General features: G+C 42.4%; 1 protein-coding gene across 16 annotated transcripts in view; it reads right to left on the reverse strand.

The window, feature by feature from the left end:
- The window catches only part of neo1a (neogenin 1a), a 187,394-nt gene that overhangs the window by 107,507 nt on the left and 59,003 nt on the right, over positions 1-20,884 (reverse strand). For all 16 annotated transcript variants that reach the window (XM_039794911.1, XM_039794909.1, XM_039794922.1 and 13 more), the window contains exon 2: positions 12,179-12,502. In XM_039794911.1, the coding sequence (XP_039650845.1) occupies positions 12,179-12,502 (324 nt within the window). The remainder of the gene's footprint in view (positions 1-12,178; positions 12,503-20,884) is intronic.

Here is a 20,884-nt window from a genome sequence, read left to right on the forward strand (position 1 = left end):
TGGCAAATTCTACATGCAAAATACAGTTTCCTTTCCTTTCCTAAAGCAAATATTGGCATTCCAGAATGATACACCGCTTCCACGCAAACCCAACCATCCCACCAACCCAAAATTAAATAAACCAATAGTTTAGAATTAAGTCAAAATGGTAGAAGTAATTTGCTCGGTAAGATCTGCACGCTGCAGTTGGAAACTACTCCTCATCTGGTCATCTGTTCGAGCATGTTCTTTTTAAAGCAGAGCTACTCATTAAGTCAATATTAAATACCGGTTCCCTGCCAAAACACAAGAACACAAGCAGCATTACTTCCATGCAATTGTGCTCGGGACTGTGTCTAACAAGAATCCAAGCACTGCAGATAGAAAAGAAGAAGAATTCAGGTTTGGTTGTGTAGACTAATGGCTTGATTTTGAAGTAGGCTATTGCAAGTGGCAGATGAGGATGTATCTCTGTGTTTTTTTTTAACAACACAATGCAGGCTTAATGTTAGGTCCTGATTTTTAATTACCCTTGATTGGTATGAAGGATATCTTCTGATGTGATATTTCACATGATAAACACCACATTTTCAAAATCAAAACATTTAATTTACAGCATCATCCCATGTGTCAAGTTCAGTCTCAGTTTGATTTATTACATTTGAAGTAAATCCCATACAACCGTAGCCGTTGCAGGCCTATTCAAAATTGTATGAGACCCCAAAATGATGCTACTCAAGTACAATTAAGATATTTTAGAGCAGATGGTAGCAAAGCATCTATAAAGGACAAAACACTCAAGCTGATTAACATGTCACGCAAGCAGCCAAATTTCTATCCACGTTTCTATCTTTCGGGCCCGAATTGAAAATGAAAATCTCTGAGGTTGTGAGATCCCTGAGCAGTGAAGAATCATCGCTGAGGTGTAGATGCCTTACACATATTGGGAGATGCATGATGTACAGTTGAGAATAAACGTTCAGGTTGTGGGGGAGTTGAGCTGCGGGACGGGGAGCAGTGGGTCCGAAAACACAGACGAGTAGAGCGAGTTGGGGAAGTCATTATGCTCGAGTTTATCTTCATCTGCTGACTGCAGCAGTCAATTAACACTCTCATTAGAACACAGTAATTGCACTAGCTAAAGCAAAGTGCAGAAACCAGCTGAAAATGGTCTAAGTTCAATTGCACAGTACACTTTAATTTGATATTCTAAATGCAGCTTCATTGTAGTGAAGAAAATGTCCCCAGGTATTCGGAGTTCCTTCAAACACTCTCTGAGCAGTGGTACATAATGTGGCACAGACGGGCACTGTAGCAAACTCCATCTCAATCTAAAAACGTCTTAAAGGAGAAATCCAGCGCAAAATGAACCTAGGGGTTAATATCACGTGTAGAGAGTCTCTGGGATCTGTTTTCATGCTAATCGAATGTGACCAGTTTTAGCGCAAACCGCTAATTAGCTTATAACGCTAGTCGTCGGAGCACGGGTAAAGTAAAAAGAAATTGCTATTTCTATACCACTAACAAGGCTCAAAATAGCACCACACTTCCACGGTAGCATAATGAGGATCCATACATGTAAACCGAAGCATTAAGAAATGTGTAAGTGTACAGACAGTACAACACCGTGCAACCAGTAACATAGCTCAAGCACGGCGTTCGTCATTCGACTGATCGTGACTGTATACGTGACTGTATATACAGTCTGTACACTCACAAAGTTCTCAATGCTTCGGTTTACATGTAGTCATGTCATTATGCTACAGTGGAACTGTGGTGCCATTTTGAGCCTAGTTAGTGGTATAAAAATAGCGATTTCTTTTTACTTTTCCCGTGCCCACGACGACTAGCTTTATAAGCTAATAAGCGGTTTGCGCTAAAACTGGTCAAATTCGATTAGCATGAAAACATATCCCAGAGAACGGTCGACTCTGTACACTCATTTAATGTCATTTAATGAGGCATTAGTCTATTTCCTATCAGTATACACTTAGGTACATTCATGATAAAGCTGTCCTGGTACACACCCAGCTCCACTGCTCTCTTTTGCCGCATTTCCACTTCATGGTACAGCATGGTTCTACTCATCCCGACTCGCTCTTTTTGGGTTTTCCATTAGCAAAAGTTGTGAATAGTACCCTGCACAAACCACTTTTAAATAGCCATTGTACCATGCCTTCATCCGGGTCCCTTTATGCATACATATAAACTACCCTGGACTGGACTGATTGCCACTGTTGGCCACCCTTACTGGCTATATTAGCCACCTGCCCATTTGATTTTACTAGCTTGCCTGTATGGTCAATACACCACCCTGTTCTTTCTGGTCTTTCATTAGTGTCTATGTATAGTTACGTAATGATTATTCTATTTTTGATATATTGTGTAGTTGTACTTGAGTAGATAGAGAACTTGCACTGACAATGTACTTGCACTGAAACTCTCTTACACTACGTTACCATTGCACCTTTCTGCATTTTTTTGCTACAATCTAATTTTACTGTAAGGGCACATTATTGATATCTTCCTTTGTATTTTTGTAGTAGGCCTATGTATGTGTACGTGGATGTCATATGTCTGTGTGCCTATGTGTGTGTATGTGTATAAGCTATTGGACACCTTAATTTCCTTCGGGATTAATAAAGTATCTCCATCCATCCATTCATCCATCCATCCATCCATCCATCCATCCATCCATCCATCCATCAGTCAGTCAATTGCAACCTCAATTCTTTTATTCACTAGCCACAAATTTCTATAAATGGCATCCTGCAAAATGACGCCGTACAGTACACCATACAACTGACGAAGGGCAAACATCGTTGCAGATGAAAGGATCCAGCAAGCATTACAGCCCTACCCCTACTGAGGGGTTACTGCAGTGGAAAACGAAATAGAGAAAGGGACCTGGTACCAAAAGTATGTCAAGTCGAACCGAACTGAACCACGCAGTGGAAATGAGGCCTTATACACCTTTTCACACCGAGCCACAACCTAGGTAAAGACTTGAGTTTGTAGTTGGTGGGAATCGGGTCAACATGGGAAATCTGACCTGGGTCTGCAGCCCTGAGTTTTACAGAGGCCTGACAGCACTTAGCGTTAGTGTTACAGGGTGAACATCAGCCATTTCTGGCCCTCTTGGCAATACGTTGAGCTATTCTAAAAAGTGAAGATAATAGCACATGATTGTAGAGCACGGCCTTAACATTAATGTTTCATATGGTGACCAAATAAATGAAATCACAAAACACATTGTCCACCATGGTGAATCTCTACTGTACAATCAACATTGCAGGGCCCTATTTTAAAAGAGATTTAAACAAAAAATCAGTTTAAGTACATCAAATCATGATTTGAACCTGCCTGGGTTTCAGTGTTATAAGTGCACTGTTAGCCTAGCCTGGATGCCAGCCGAACTTAGCCCCGCCCACAAAATTCGAGGTCGGGAAGTTCGGTCTGGAGTCGCTCCGTTGAGAAGGCAGAAATTTACAGCTTGTGTTGAAGCTGGTAATTTGTGTATAAACAATGTTGCACTTGTGCTTAACTTTGAATTTACAATCTGAATATGTTACAAGATGACATGTCACATACAGTGGAAGAATTCTAGAAACATACAAAAGACAATTAAACGCATGGGTGTATATTCCCACGCACGCACACAAACACACACCGAGGTGTCTGGAGAGTAGAGATAGGGGCTGTCTCCATCAGACTATCCACCTACCCAGAGGACCTAATCAGTCAGTGAATACACGTAAAATGGAGGCTGTCATCTACCTCCAGCCCAACAGACTCCCTGCCAACGCTTTTCTCCTGCCGCCGTCCCCCAGAGAGAGAAAAAGATGTATCTTTCATTACAGCCACATCCTCAACCAAGACTTCCCACATCATATTTTCTCAGCCGAGTCCCATTTCTCTGTCCGCTTTACAGCCTCGTCTCTGCAGCTGGCTACAACAGCTCAAATATACATTTCTTTCTTCTTCTTTTTTTTTTTTTTTAAAACAGCATTTTACTTATTTTACTTTTTCATTGCTTGTGCTCCAAGGGTAGCTGAACGTTTTCATTTTTCACCTAAACGTATGATTAATGCACCTCCGTAGAAGTGTGGGTTTGCAGCAGTCGCTCTTCTCCCGCTTTATCTACAGCCGCTCCCGTCTTGTCGCTTCCATCCCTCCTCACATGAGCCAAAGACAGATGGGAATCAGGGTAATGGAACACCACTGTGACCCTGGCCCTATTTCCGGGTCAGAGCCATTCATCATGGCGACGACCCCGGCACTCAGCAGCAAAGCAGCACTTGATTGGTCATGGGGGGGGGGGGGAGCGCCTGCACTTGCAAACGTGCCATGTGCCATGGGCTTGGCTAAGGTAACGTCTTCACTAAGGTGCGTACCGTAAATCTTAAAATGCTGTGTACATTTGGAAACTACCAGAATCTATGCTGCCATTTTGGGCTACGTTTTCTCTGTCCACACTGAAACGCAAATTTCCCCCTACTTTTCCTGTTTTAACCGGCTAACAACAAAAATGTGTATTACAGCAATACCTTGGCAGCAAGTGGGCCAGACAACTTGGTTACTTCACTTGGTGTCAGCCAGTTAAACCTCCATTTAGTCATCTTCTGCTTTCCATAATCACTTATATTGAGTATCACTTATTTGTTTTTAAATTGTGTTTAAACAGATTTCCCCCAACCAAACTACAACAAAGTGGTTTCATTTTCAGATTAAAAGGGAGGAGATTGTTTTGTTAGAGCATAGTTAATTATGGGTGTGTAAAAAGTTGACTTATTATGGATGAAATGTGAAAGCAGGACAGGAAAAAATTAGTTTTTTTTTTTATATTTAGCCAGCTTGGTGTGTACAGATCAAGGGGGTAAGCGAGTGTCTGAAAAGCATATCTCCTATGGAGAAGTTCATAGGCTAAGAAGCCATTACATCCGTTAGCATTCCATTGACTGCCATTCATTTTGGCATCACTTTAACAGCGAATAACTTTACATCTGAAGCGTTTGAAGACTATTTGTCCATTGTTTATTTCTAAAGAAACACGATGTATAAATGTATAAATGTATAAAAGGCTCAATTACCTTGTACCTCACGTTATGGCAGGCGTTCCTGTAAAAAATAGGCTAACGATTGTGTCATAACCACGCGACTTTCTGTCGCAAAGTAGACAAATGACCGTATAGTCAGGAGAAGCTCGCAGGTAGTTTCGACTCACATTAGCTGTTTAAGTTTAATTACTAATGTTAACTAGCATTTCAGTTAGCAATAATTAGCGTGTGCCTATGTTATCTCCATACATATACCTACGCTCTCAGTCTCCGTCGATTGGGAATGATGGAGATTTCTCTTGGCACAGCTACTAGAAGACTTACAACTTTCAGACAGGTTGCTCACATCACATCTACGTCTTCGAGCTCAGTTTGCAGCTGCGCAGTAACGCTCAGCCATCACCGGAAAAGTGCTTCTAATAGACTTCCCTGGTCTCCGTAGAAGACAACAGCGTCACTGTGTCCATTTCTTCAACTGTCTATGGTATAGATGACACATGCACACACTCACAAACAAAGATTAAATTTTTAAGAGGAAAACATTGACATGGGGTTCCTTTGAGAACGAGAGAGATGTTTTTTGTTGTTTTTGAGATTTATTACGGTTCGATTTCCATTTCGGCACTCTATGATTTGGGTGCAGCCACTGTGGAACTGCTAAAAGTGTGTGTGTGTGTGTGTGTGTGTGTGTGTGTGTGTGTGTGTGTGTGTGTGTGTGTGTGTGTGTGTGTGTGTGTGTGTGAGTGTGTGAGAGAGTGTAGTAGAGAGGTGGAGGGCTGAAAGGATAATAAAGAGAAAATAGAGGGCTGAGAGAGGTGTAGTAAAGTAGGTAAAAAAAAAAAAAGAAAAGGGCAGGAAGTTGATTCAGTGAGAGAAAGGATAAAGAGAACAAGACAAGGGAGAAAGAGTGAGAAATGAAAAAGTAGTAGTAGCAGTACGTATTTGGTAGTAGGATGAATGCATGCGGCTCAGTGAGTAGCCAGACATCATCAGATGAGAGAGAGACATCGCGGCTTTCAGACGAGCAAAGTGGCAGTTGGTCAAGGCCACACCCCCACCCTCCACCTTGCTGGTGGTTACTGGTTGCTCTGCTTTCGTCCTCATTATGCTACCGTTGAAGTGTGGTGCTATTTTGAGCCTCGTTAGTGGTATAAAATAGCGATTTACCCTCTGCCCCGAAAGCTAGCGTTAGCAGCTAACCACCGGTTTGCAGTAGCTTGTTTAAAGCTAGAGATGCATTCAATTAGCATGGAAACAGATCCCAGAGAACGGTCGACTCGGTACACATTACGTTATTAACACATTTTGCGCCAGAATTGTCCTTTAACACAGTCACAACAAAAACTGAATGATGAGCTTTATGATATATAACTTGGTCCATGCCGGCAGGGTTTATCAGACAGATTACATTTAGCTAGCAAAAAGATAGTACACACTATATGTGTTAGTTTGTCAAAGCACAGAAGAGCGATGCAACATTCCACTTTAAAGAACTAAAGGGTAACCGTCCTTTGTTGTATGCTTTGAATCTGTCAACTTTTGCAGCGTTTCGATTTTGTTCATCTGAGTCACCTCAGTGCATGTGGACCCTTAGGGGGTTTTATCCCAACTGAATGTCTTTTTCCGTGTTTGGTTGACATTCATTTCATTGCTGTGAAAACATAGCTGACATTTGATTATTCACAATACATGTTAAGATGCCAACTTAATTAAATCAACTGTATGTCCTACAAAATGTCTCCCCGACAATACCACAAAGGGCTAATCATGTAATAGTGACGGCATCGTATTTTTCCACATTTTCAAGCTGTCATGTCCTTGGGGGTGCAACCCCCCCCCCCAAAAAAAAACACACACAACAAAAACAGATTAAAATACATCAAAAAAAGGGATTAAAGAATCTGCCGACTCCCCTAAATCCTTCAAAGGGCGTCCGCCTCTATGCTCAGGATGAGCATGCTTAAATGTGAGGTGACACACATGACACATGAAGAGTGTTGGTGTTCAGTTTATAATTTCTACTACTGTGGGGAGGGAGAAATTAGATTTCAGTGAAACCTGATATCAAAGCAAAGAGATAAGTGGCTTTGGTTATCTCAATAAACCACAGTCGCCTATAGGTGAGGGAGGAAGAAAACATTAGAAAAACAGAGAGGAGCAGATAGGGCAGAAAAAAGAAGAAGAAAAAAAAAAGTGATATATTTGAATAGAGAATGGTCTCATCTACATACTGAGAGGTCAGAAAGGAAAACAAAGAGACTGCAAGATAGTGGGAGGGGAGAGAGAGAGAGAGAGAGAGAGAGAGAGAGAGAGAGAGAGAGAGAGAGAGAGAGAGAGAGAGGGCTAAACTAATTCTCTATTTTCTCTTTTGGGGGTTTCCCTGTTCAGTGGGGGTGAGGTGGGGCTCACCTCAAGCAATTCTTAAGGAGGAGTTCAAAGCGTACCAGTGGGAGGAGGGTCGGCTGTGTGGGAGTTAACAGCAGACAGTTAAGATGGGATTTCTCATTACTCTCGTCTCGCTCTGTGTCCTGGCCATCACTGCTGTATACCGCTCGCTCGCTCGCTCTCTGCCCCTATACTTTTTCTCCCCCCCTCCTTTTCTCTTACAGAGACTCAAACTGAATACATAAGATTGGGCCCCACTAGGCCCCACTCCCCCTCTCTTTCTTCGGAGTCTGCTTGTGTTTCCACAGTATCTGACTGTGCACACACACAGGATAAAACACACAGAGGCAGACTGGATGACAAAGCAAGAGCAAAGAGGAAACACAAGGCGGGGAGACACTTCAAAGCTGGGCAATATGGAGAACCATATATATATTTTGTGTGTGTGTGTGTGTGTGTGTGTGTGTGTGTGTGTGTGTGTGTGTGTGTGTGTGTGTGTGTGTGTGTGTGTGTGTGTGTCACAGAGCATACAAATTAAATATTCATCTCATTAGACTGCATAGTAATGGGAAGTCAATTAATTCAAAAATCATCAAGGCTTTACTAACAAATTTGAGGTTTTGAAGTTAAACTGCGCTAATTATCTTGTTTCCATAATCGATTGTTCTATCAAAGATATTTTAATGATTTTTTTTTAACTTCAATTAAATCCATTCATTGATTTGTTACGGCCACGGTAGTGTAAGGGGCTGCAACAAACAATTATTTGAGTCATAATATAATTCATCAATCGATTACTTATTTGGCCTATAAAACATCAATGTCCGTCCACGTTTCCCCAGCCTTGTGCGGTTTTCAGAAGTCATCTTTTCATCTGACCAACAGTCCAAATCCAAAGATGTTCAATTTACTATAATAAAAAAGTAAAGAAAAGCTTCACATTTGAGAACCTAGAATCATCAAATATTTGACATTTTTGCTTTAAAAATGAACCGTCGCATGACTGAAACAATTAATCAATTACCAAAATAGTTGCTGATCACTTTAATGTCCACCGACATCGACTAAATGTTGCAGCTTTTTTGTTTGCCAGACAGGAAATAAACCCTAAATATTCAGTGCACAGTGATGTTAAGTTGACAAAAGAAAGCAAATTTTCACATGAGATGTTATATCCAGCAAGTATTTTGATGATGTATTGATGCTAAAAGTTGATGTCGGTCGACTTACTGATTAAATTAACTCATCATTCACGCGCTGTTCATTCAAAACGTCAGCAATTCTGTGAGGAGCAAAGCGCCGTGATGTGTGGAAGTGGAGGCGCTTCCTTCAGAAGAATGAGCCGCACGTTTCCTCGCGAATCAATCTCAGATATTGCCCCGGTACTTGTCAGATTTGCTCCCTGGCACGCTAGCCATCCGTGACTCATGCCATCATTACATCTGAGAGGTCACGCCCACTCCGCCCCCCGCCTGCACCATCGTTCCTGGGTCTGATGGCGGCCTAATGGCCTGCTCTCTCTACACTGCAATTAACCTTTTTTATTGGCCACCTGCCAGCCAGCTGGAGATACATCAGTGGTTGCGCATGTGTGTGTATGTGTGCAAGTAGAACCAGAAATGCAATAGCTTAATGTTTTCAACACTTGTGTGCGTAGCTGCACAATGGTTTAAGCTTTTACGTCAACGAAATTCCATGTGAAAAGTGTGTCAGTGTGCGTGTCCATGTGCGTGCGTGTGTGTGTGTGTGTATGTAATAGCTGACAGATTTCACCTGCTCCCGTTTTCAAGTAGAAATTGATTGAATCTAACATCCCATCATGGTTGACCCAGGCAGATCCCACTGGCTCTTGAGGTTGTCTGATAGCAGAACTCATCTTGGCACAGGAACTAGACAAGTCCCCTCTGCATCATACGTCGATGGAGCTTCAGTGACGGGTAGTAATGAATGGGCGGGATGGATGGATTACTAAACTACTGCCCAGCTACGGTTGAAAAGACTTGAAGATAGACACACGCATGCAAGCACACGGACAATTACTAATGTCACACATACACGAAAAAAAAAAACAAAAAAAAAACACACAAACTCTTGTCCTGTGTTCTTTTTTTCCTTTAGTGTGTACAATTTATCGGTTTTTGATTAAAGTCAGGAGAATTGCCATTGCGACCACAGGGTCAGGCAGACTCCGAACAAACTATGGCAGCCACACACACACACACACACAAACACACACACACACACACACACGACACTTATTATCTACCACTATCACATCAACATTATAATATGTTGTGTTAAGGCTGAAAATGGCTAAAGCATGTGTTAATACAAAGCATATTGTCTGTTCTCTGTTGCTGCTGGATAAGCAATATGTGAGGCAGCTGTGGCAAAGCAACAAGTAAATATATCATCTCCCAAATCCAACACCAGGGTCTTACACATTAGTTAAAATTCTAACCGCCAGACTGCAGTCTAAAAATGAATCATCTCTCAAAAGTGTCATCAACGCTGGGCCACTGGTGTCTTATGATATCACAGTTAAATACTTTTTATTTGGTCATTCGCTGTATGTAGTGTCCATACTGTATGCTAAGTTTTGTCAAGACAAATAGTGTCTGAGAATCCTGTCGCACATGCGGTTAGACAACCCAAACTCAAAACAAAATATTCTCACTCTCTCTCCGATAATGTACTGCCTCATTAACTTGTAATTCAAAAGCATATGAGAAGAAACAGAATCACAGCGAGGCGGTAACTTTGCACAGGCACTCCGTATCAGAGAGGCTTATACTGTACTATCCCATTGTCAACAAGAGGCCTCTCTTGAGCGACTTAAATCTGGCAGAGCACTGCTGAGCAGAAAGCACACAATAAACGCATTCTGTGGCTCCCTCCATCTGCAAATTGAATTCCGGGGGCGCGACTCGACTCAAAACACCTAATAATCCCACGTCACTTGCTGTTGCTAAACTGAACAAGGTCACATTGTAGGACTAGTGATGGGAAAAAAAGGGACCCTTTTACAAGCATTGATCCAGTAGGGCAATGCATTCAGGCTCCAGCAAGGTGAAGGATTGTATGATGGAAGAGAAAGTACAAATGGCTGAGCAATTCAAGGACAAAAACACAATCAACACGGCAGAGCAACTAAAGAACCTCTTCACGCCTTCAGATGTTATGTGGTGTGGGTGTGCGTATCTGCAGCGTAGCCGCGGAGTAGCAAACATGTCAAAGAAATGGTTCAAGAAAGAAATCTTTTATTTTGCATGATGTCTTACACGGTTTTTAAAAAAAATTAAAACCGATGTAAGAATGAAAAGATGTAACAAAGAGGTGATGTCTTGTTCTTTAAATAGTATTTATCTCATCTTTGCTTTCTATGCTGTACAATGTGCATTTTGCATATCACTTTTACTTCTCACTTCCTATTGTTCTTCCTTCCTACCTTCTTTTACACACATACCCCACGGGTATATTCAGTTATTGTTGTTCAGATCGACAAAGGTCGGTTTAAAAGACTTTCGTCAGATTTTGAGAGGCGTTTGTCACTCATCCCGCTCGCCATTTCCGGGTTAGCACTCCACCAATCATATTCGTCATTGAGTCCGACTGCCCGCCCTCCGACCCAGCAAGTCGGGTCGGCCAAAATGAAGGTCGACGGCCCCTCCGGACGGACGACGGCACGGAACACACCGAACAGACTCGAGTCACCGACCTCGCCAGACTGTCCGACGGACGATTATCGGCTTGGTGTGTCAGGGTCTTAAAGTGCCAATATTATGAAAAAAAAATCACTTTTTCTGGGATTTGGGGTGTTATTTTGTGTCTCTGGTGCTTCCACACGCATACACACTTTGAAAAAAAAAACATCCATGCTGTTTTGAGTGAGATACGGTTCCTGAATGTATCCTGCCTTCAGTCTCCGGGTGAGCTGTTCAAAATCTGCACGCTTTCTACGTCACTAGCCGAAACGAGGGGCCTAGGGGGCTAACCGTTAGCATGCTAGCTCGGTCTCAATGGCAAAACACTGCTACAACACACACAAATTCATCCTAATCTACAAAATAAATTGTGTAGAACTACTTACATGTCCCTGTTCTGCAGGTATTCCACGCAAAGTTGGACGTGCGCCCTCGTTTAGAAGAAGTCTCCCGGCTAATCCTGCCTTGTACAGGCCAAATTTGGAGAAACTAGCTAGCTCATGTAGTCCTTAACTAGCTACAGCGCATGTGCGACTGACATAAAGATGTTACAGAAGTTGGGAGGTCTCACTCTGTAGCTAAAACGGAGACCTGACACAGGGTGAAAAGAACTAAAATATGGTGTTTTTTGAAAATTAAACCATGTAAACCTATTCTGATACAATCTCAAATTACAATTATGAACCTGAAAATTAGCATAATATGAGCACTTTAAAGGTGAGAGCTGAGAAGAGCTAAATTGGGAGTTTGTTGAGGTCAATTAGCCCATACACACAGGTTTTCACTTATCAATCAGGCATGTACTGTACATATAGGAACATTGACAGAGGTCTCATCAGCCGGCACCAGAGGAAACACTTGTGTAAGTGTGCGATGGGCGTGTAAAGCCTTTGCTGGTGTGCATGCAGAATTGGTAAAGTCACTTATCTCAACCATTCCCATAATCTGAGGGGGGGGGGAATGTTGAATTGTCAAAAAAAACAAAACCACTCACTACAACAAAAGCTTCATTTTTAACCATGGTGTTGAAGACATAAAGGTGGCAGCCCTTACCTGCTACTGAGAGACGGGCCGTCTGGCTGGAAATGGATCCTAGGTTGTCGATGGTGGCAACGCACTGATAGGTGCCCTCGTCCGGCTTGTTGTGCTTAGAGTGGACCACGTGGGTGAAGAACAGCGAGCCGTCGGGAAGTATGTTTCGTCTCTCGTCCGAAACCAGGCTCATGAAGGTGCCATCTTTCTTCCACTCTATGCGTGCCGGCGTGGCTGCGTCGCTGTGGGCCGAGCAGTTGAGCAGTGCAGAGCTGCCCCGGATGGCCAGTGTGTCCTGGGGCTCCACAGTGAACCAGAAGGGGCTGAAGGGCTGCGCTGCTGAACCTGGAGGACAACAACGGAAGAGGGGGGGGGGGAGCAGAGGTATTAGCTGGATGCTCTTCACTATTTAAATGTCCAGAACAGGACCACCTGGGCCTGAGCAGCCAATTCAATTCTTGTTGGTGTCCCAACAACTAGTCTCGCATTGCCAGACCTCTCTCCACAGCGCTGCGGAGGAGGGTCTGGCAAGAACACACAACATTCGGGGATGGGAGAAAAACGTGCTCCGGGTTTTATTGGCATTTCTTTTTAAACCAATCACACACAGTGCCGGACAGGGCAACGGTGCCTCTGCAAAATAGCTTCGGGAAGGAACCTATTTTGGTGGAACACATTTACATTCAAAAGTTGTTTTAGTCGGGGCAAGAGAAAACTCAGATTGGACAGATAGTCTAGCTAGCTATCTGGATTTACCCCGCAGAGATCTGAGGAGCAGTTAAACGTGGTCCTCATACATCCACCGGAGTTTAAAATGCCAACACAAAGAATGCCGAAGGTGACGGACATCCGGACGAAAATTAGGGACTTCCGGCGGAATTCCCGCGGCACCTGAACAATCCCGGAAAGGAAACGTCGTCGATATAGACTATCCAACAACTGATCTGCTACTTGGTCACTGCAGCTGACGCCAACTGATTTTATCGTTATACCAGCATTTGTCAACTTTCCACTAGCGGTGGAAGTGTAGCCTACATTTTACGTTTTGCTGCAGATGCTGTTATCTGAAAAAGCTTCACGATGACCTGTTGTGATGCGTTAGGCTACTAAACGTAGCACTGGGCCATGTGTATGTAACTGCTGGAACTAAAAAATGGTTTTACATTCATTCTAAAGCAGATGACTGCTGACTGTCACTCTGGGAAACACGGGACCACTGCTGAAGCTGCTTTTTGGGTTCAACGGCACAACAAGTGACTGCAAAATGACATCGTTGACTTCAATGGAACATTTTATTACCCACTCACATAAAGTGTGCTGGTGGCTGAAATGAAAGGACATTACAGGACTCCAAGTGCCCTAAACACTGAATGAAATGTTTGCGAAGCAAAACATCTTTTCCTTCATTCTATCTTTTCAGCCACTGTGCCTCGGTCTACCCCAGAGACTCCAAGAGGCTTTTCATTACGAAACCACATGCCGCGCTGGAATTGGACGAGAGGAACTGATAGATTTAACCCAGTCTAGCCTCCCTGGCAATTTAATATCACGCCTTTCTTTATTATAAGTAGAGAGTGCAGCGAAGGAGTAAACACTTTGGAACGCTGTTGCCATTTCCTTCCTCGAGCATAAATGGCAACATTGCACTGACATGGATAGTGCCAAAGTCAGAGTAAGTGCAATTGCTTTGCATTTGTCCTCATCCATTATTCAAGCGCTCCCACCCTAAGAGTCACAAGGTGGTATTGTTTAGATAAATAACACCAATTATCAGTTCTGCAGGGATGAAGGAGAGCTAGAAAAATAATTAAGAGGGTATGAAGGTGTTTTAATAATGCAGCGAAGGGAGTGAAATAAGTGGCGGAATGTTAAATGCAGTTTAAAATATGCCTGCTCTCTTCCAAGGAAATGGCACGTCTCCAGGGGAGAGCGAGACCAGAAAGAGACCGAAAGAGAGGAAGACAGGAAAGAGAGATGCTATGTCAATGGTTCAGCTATGTAACTAGTACAAGGTAATTTCTCTATCCTGCGGCACAAAGTCCCTAGTGTGAGATCCAAAGAGAGAAGCAATGCGATGCGCGGTCCATTACAGCGGCAATACGGCTGCTTGTCCTCCGTGCACTCAGTGATCATGAAAGCACAAACAATTACAGCAAAACGCTTCAGAAAATGACTGAATTGAAAATATATTTTCCACTTTAGAGAACAGAAGTACGAAAACAGCATGCCAACTATGCTGCACAATCTTCTCTACACTAACTTGATGATGGACAAGACTAGAATAGAGAAAGGGGAAATAGTGCCCTCATTGTGTCTCAATGGACAGCGTTGGACCTTCGCCACTCTTTCTGATGTATCAAGGCCAGATCAATAAGCATGGTCCCTTCGTCAGAGAACAACAAACACATCTCTTATATGGCATCTTAGTTATATCCTCTTATGACTGCTACTGTGCCCTTTTTTCAGAAGTTAAACTGGCAAGTTTCAAATCAGATTTTACTGCAAGTAATGTGCGGCTACAGACTGGATCCTAAGCAAGTAAAGCAAAATTTCAGGATACCAAACTTTATTATCTGCTGATGCAAAGACACCACAAGTGCTCAGACATACAATATTTAATTTGGAAAATCCCTTTAGGAGTAGATGTGAGATTAAAGTGAATAAACAGCAGTAAGAAATAAGATATTCCATGTCCTAAGCCAACAATACACACATTTCCAACTTCAAGTCTTAGCAGTAAGCGAGTGGTTTCAAATTAGACTGAAGTAAGCAGCGGATTTCAGGAAACCAATACATTCAGAGTGGCCTAGTGTACATATTGGGCAGAATGTGACAACACCAGAAAATGTATTTTACTGATGGCGTACATGACAGATGGAGAGAGACCACAGTGGAGTAGCAGAGGGGAGAATTTGTCTCTCCTGCAGACCAGAGACAAGGCACAGCGGCATGTTTAATCATCTCTGCTTTACGCTGCTGGAACAGTGGGTGTGTGGGTTGGGCAAGAGCCTCCAGGCCCGAGCCTGGCTCTTTTCCAGTCAAAAGACCATCTTCAGCCGCTCTCGTATCGGAGGAGAAAACCGAATCGGCTTGAGGGTCCTGCGGCATTCTATCAGAGCCAAAACAGCCGGCTTCAGCAGCTTTTTGTCCCCGTCGTATGAGCAGTAGGGGAGGGCTTAGCTTCAGCTCTACTGTCAAACAAAATGGCCAACCATCTGTTTTCAGCTGCAGACACAACATCCACTGTCAGCAGCGCAGGGCAGGGGAAAGAGGAGAAGATGGGACTAGAGATGGAGATAAACCAGGTATAAGGGGTTGATGGCAAGCTTAGGGGCTGGTTTGTGCTTAATTACACTGACAACACTTATTCACACTGTCTATAATAATTTCCCTCGAAAAAATTCAGACAAACACCCATGCTAACAGAGACGAAAGCGAATCAACGATGCCCCTGGTAGTGGCCAAAGTCCAAACTCCAATAAGATTGGAAATTTGGACAGTGTAATCAATGTTGGACCCACTGCATGAAGACTAAACAAATATTTTGATGAGAAGCGACATTAGCCAAAAGGCTTTCATTTCATACCAAATTGTTAACCAAATGTTTGTCATTTCCATTGTTTGCATGTGGAGAAACCACAGTAGAAATAATTAGAAAAGCTTCCCAGAATAGATTCATCCAAGAATCCAATCCTGGTTGCGAGGTCTACACAGTTTGGAAGATCCTCTCCTTTGTACAGTTCCAAATTGATGTATGAGCGCACATACCAAAATTCTAGCACCTGTTTATTGGGTCCCTTAGGAATTACAACAAAGCCCAAGTATCGATAGAGGCCTCTGAACTTCAACCATAAGCAATTCCACCAAAGAACGAGTCTGGAAAATCATGTCTGTGGTTAATATTAAAAAGGTTAACAAGCCCAAACTGTCGTTCCTGTAAGAGTATGAGGAAGATAAGCAGGCAGGCTAAATGAGCTGAATAAGGCCAACATCTCAGCAGGAAGCAAGGATCTCAGCAGCGTTTGATTGAAAACAAATAAATTACAAAAAGACAAAAAGCATCACCAGACTTCAACTTTTTAGGTCAAAGCCAAGGAAAAGTTTACTTTTGGCAACTAACAAGGTTGCATTTGTGACTGGGAAAAAAACTTCAAATGAACACCTTGAGAACGAGCGGTGTTCTGATGTTTTCTGAAGTGTTGAGTGAAAACTCAACAGAGCGTATGTTCCCACACGTCATTAAAGTGCGGGGGAAATATCTAACCAAACCTTGCTGCAACAGAACGTAATGAAAATGAGATTTGGTAAATTTAACAACATGGGAATGCTGTCTCTTGTACAGAAACATTTTGTTCTTGTAATATAGTCATCAACAATATACACAGGTCTGGAGGAAAAGATCTAATTGCGATGCTTTTGACTGATACTGCAATTGCGATATGATTCACGATATTGGAGGGAATGATCGTTTTTGTGTCATAATTCTCATTTTAAGTGAAAAATGTAAATGATTATAGTGTGATTTTTGCGAGGATCTGTACCAAACAGTCTGTAGGACCACAATATTTAATTCAGAATGGTTTGACACATATTTTGCCTTTAACAAATATTGCGCCACCCTGCGATTTGGATATTGCACTAGTCCATATTGCGACTGTGCAGCCCTCGGCCAGATGACTGTGTTTAAGGCAAAGTACACCTGGACAAAATTAATTTCCCCTTAAATGTTTTTTTTTTTCTTTTTTTTTTTTGTTAAAAGGTTGAAATGGAGAACATACATCTTTATGCCAGAACGTATTAGTAGTGAAACACTGCAGGCTTTTAACAACACAGCTGCAGAGTTAAAGAAGTAAGGGGGTGTCAGAAAGCACATTACAGTGTGCATAGTCTAATCTATTCAGGCCCAGCCGTGTGGGAGCCCCCCCCCCCCCGTTTGTCTTTGAGAAATAGGAACCACCACACTGGGCAACCAGTGACAACGAGGGAGAGGAGAGCAAGGGGCTAGAAAATGAGGCTGTCTGCTTGATAAGTATGGGCTGTTACCTCTGTCCCACATCCACTTTGCTCAGCAGTCATGAAAGGTTTGGGAGCCCAGCTTAAGGCGGAGCCCCCGATATGCTGCCTTCCTCTCTCCCTCACAGTTCCTCCCTTTGCTCTCAGATGAGAGAGAGAATGGAGACATTGAGTTAGTGCTGTATTTCCCACCATGAGCCAGTGTTGAAAGCATGTTTTAGATGCTACAGGGCTGTCAAGGTAAGGTGTGTGTGTGTGTGCGAACTCACAGAATGTATGTCAAAATAGTTCTACTTGCAACATCTCTGTCATGTCCTGAGTACCCTCAAACAAAAAGCTGTGGATAACTCACTTGTGTAACGTGTATTCTATGACATGGATGAATGTACTCTTCAGTACCAACCTGTATCCTGCAGACCAATACACAGTCTCTCAATGTTAGGTGTAATGTCCCAGGAAAGGCAGTAAAGAGGAGTGGGGTGAGGGTATGCTCTGCACACAAAGACCCCCTGTTCTCTTCTATTCTACCCTTGGCTCAGCAGGAAGCCTCCTCCCTCATTGACCCACCGCCCGAGAGCAGCCATATTGACTAGCCTCCTTATTGAGCCGCTCTTGAGACAGAGCAGACCACTCTCAAAACCAGTCCCGTTTTCAACAACAGAGGCCCTTCTGTGGCTAGGACTTAGGGACGAGGAAATCCGAAAAAAAAAAAAAAAAAAACACACTTGACAGGCATTTACAACCATTGTAAAATGGTACTTGCACAAAAGAGTAAATGTTAATGCATTTATTCTTATTGTGTAGGAATACAATTTTCAATCTCTTTGCTCTGTATTCCTGTTGTATTATATGTCACTGGATCTCTGATCATTCAGACTATTTTAAGGAAAAAAATAAGCCGACAGTACAATATCAAAGATGAATGGGAACCTTCCATGCAGGTAAAGATAGAGGCGGGGGGGGGGGATGCCACTTTGTTATGAACCTGAGAGCACTTCATTCACTGGGCTGCTGCCTCTCATATCCGTCCATCCATCCATCCATCCATCCATCCATTCATCCCTCCATCCCTCAGTGTTGGAGTCGCTTTAATGACACTAATGGAAATGTTTGTCTCTGCTTCCCTCCCACACTTCTCCCCCGCCCCCCCCCCATCTCCTTCATCTCTATACCTTGATTCTGTGTCTCTTTCTCTGCAGAGTCCTTCATTTTCCCATCTCTCCAAACTCCCGTCTAAAGCCCATCTGTCACCAAAAAAGTACCTCAGGGAAATAACAATGATCTTGAGACCAAGTATGAAGGGACTACGTGTTTTTAATAGAACAGGAGAAGGAGCTACAGCTAACTTTATTTTTTTGGAGGTATGTATCTATTTGGGGAATGTATCTATTTGGGGCAAAAAAAAAAGGAAAGGAGTCCTTTTCTAATCAAAAGACGAATACAGAGGGCTCCTTAAGGATTCTATTATAAAGTGGCTGCAAGTTGAGGCGGCTAGCTTGCTTCCTTTCATTTACTTAAAATTGAAATTTTGGCCACTTGACTTGAAATGAGTCAAAGAAGTGAAGCTTTGAGTGGCGACACCTATTTCATCACTATGTAATAGGAAAGAGAGGAGAAGGGGGCAGATTTATTAAGACAGATTAGTGTTTTCAATGCTATGAAAGACATTCATCTCTTAAAATGAGTCTTGAGAAATGACAAAATCCCAGGCTGGGAGGGTAACCATTAAAGTCCATGAGTCCCAATGACAAACTAAAGCAAAGGCGATGTTTAATGATGGATAAGGATGCTAATTTTGATTATTTCTTTTGTTTTCTATGTTAACCAATCAGTAACCGTGAAAATAGTAGTGGTAGTAATTGTGTAACCTATTTTTCTTTCTTTCTTTTCTTTGCAACAAACTTTTTCTAATTACTTTTTATATTTGATGTAGGGCTGGGCGATATGGAGAAAGTCCGATATCACCATATTCTTGACCAAAGACCTCGATATCGATATTTAGGCGATATTTTAGGGTTGAAAATTGGTGCTCTAACAAAATATCTTCACACTTAGATTTTAGATAAATAATCATCAGTAATGTGGATATAATGTCTAAGTGGGGAAAAGGCAAATAATAGAACAGCTAGAACAGTCTGGTAAGTTCAGAAAATGACATCACTTTACTGTAATGCAGCCTTTAAAACCAGGAAAAGACAACACTTATGCCATATTAAGATATTATGATATCCAAAATCTAAGACGATATCTAGTATATCGATATAATATCGATATATTGCCCAGCCCTAATTTGATGTGTAAATAATAGTTAACATTGTTAACATCCCTAATGACAGAAGAATGCCTCTCTCTTTCAGATTTGTAACATAACTTTGTTTGAGTTAGTGTGGTCGGTCACGTATTTCTTTTAAGAGTTGACGCCAGGAACAATGTCTGACATGCCCGAGGGAGGAAGCTACGATCAGGGATGCCACAAGCCACCGATTCTGGTATTCTCAGCGTTCCTTACAGCAGTTGATGAAATGAGGGGTTGAGGCCAAGCCATAAAGGGATGGACAAAATGACTGAGGCTCCTAGTGCACACTGGCTGTCCTGCGCTGGCACCCACTCAACTGGCAGATTAAAAGAGGAAAGGATCCAATTTTTTCAAGCTCGCAGTTCTCTGTCATCCCGTCTGCTCACTGCCATTGTCAAACTCTGGAGGCCCAGAGGAAATACATGACAGGGTCACAGGCGGGGGCTGGTTCACTGCAACGCCATCAGCTTTGGTTTCCCTGAATACCGCATTCTAATACAAATGTCAGTCTCTCTTTAATGAGATAAAGAATCCTACTCAAATGGTCTGCTGGTTGATAAGATTAGCAAATGCTTTTGAGATGGAAGAGTCTGGCAAAATAGAAAATTTAAACAACCACGTGCAATGTGTTTTCATTAGGGCATGGCACTCTTAGTATTTAGTTTGTTATGCAAAAGTATAACAGTCATTATTGAGTACCTAATCACTCTTTCCCAATAACCACACACACACTGACCCCTATTTCCGGTTTTGCAGCCAGCGGCTCAAGCTGAACCTAAGACCACCATGGAGACCGTACTCTTGCTGCAGCTCCTCACAGGTTTCCACATAAAACCAGGTCAACGACTAAAAGGCAATGAATAAACTGGTCAGCATGTAAGCACACGTGTCAAACTCGAGGCCCGCGGGCCAAATCCAGCCCCTTGCTAATTTTGATCCTAAGACTATATGAAACATACAATAATACAGTCAAAGATATTTTACTTTTCCCATGACATAAAAACAATAAACTCTATGTCTGGCCCTTGATGGGATTCTCATTTTCTAAGGTGGCCCTTAGGGAAGTTGAGTTTGACACCCCTGATGTAAGATAACAATATCCAATGCTCTGCTCTTTGACTTTTGTTCAGACAAAATAAGCAATCTAAAGGCGTCACTCTCAATTCTGAAAGTTTGTGATCAGCATTGGTCTTTGTTTTATACATTGTATGGACTAAAACGATTACATCAAAAAAACAAATAGCTTAAAGCATTGTAAAATAAGTGTTAGTTGAAGAACTAGGCAAAATAAATCAATACATGTATCTATTTGTCACATTAAATAATATAAAATACAATTCCAGTCAAATGTAATGATCTCAGTTCCTTCAATTTCTGCATTTAAAACAGTGTAATAATGATTGGGGGGGCAGTCTTAG

Source organism: Perca fluviatilis, chromosome 3, assembly GCF_010015445.1.
Source record: "Perca fluviatilis chromosome 3, GENO_Pfluv_1.0, whole genome shotgun sequence".
Classification (NCBI taxonomy): domain Eukaryota; kingdom Metazoa; phylum Chordata; class Actinopteri; order Perciformes; family Percidae; genus Perca; species Perca fluviatilis.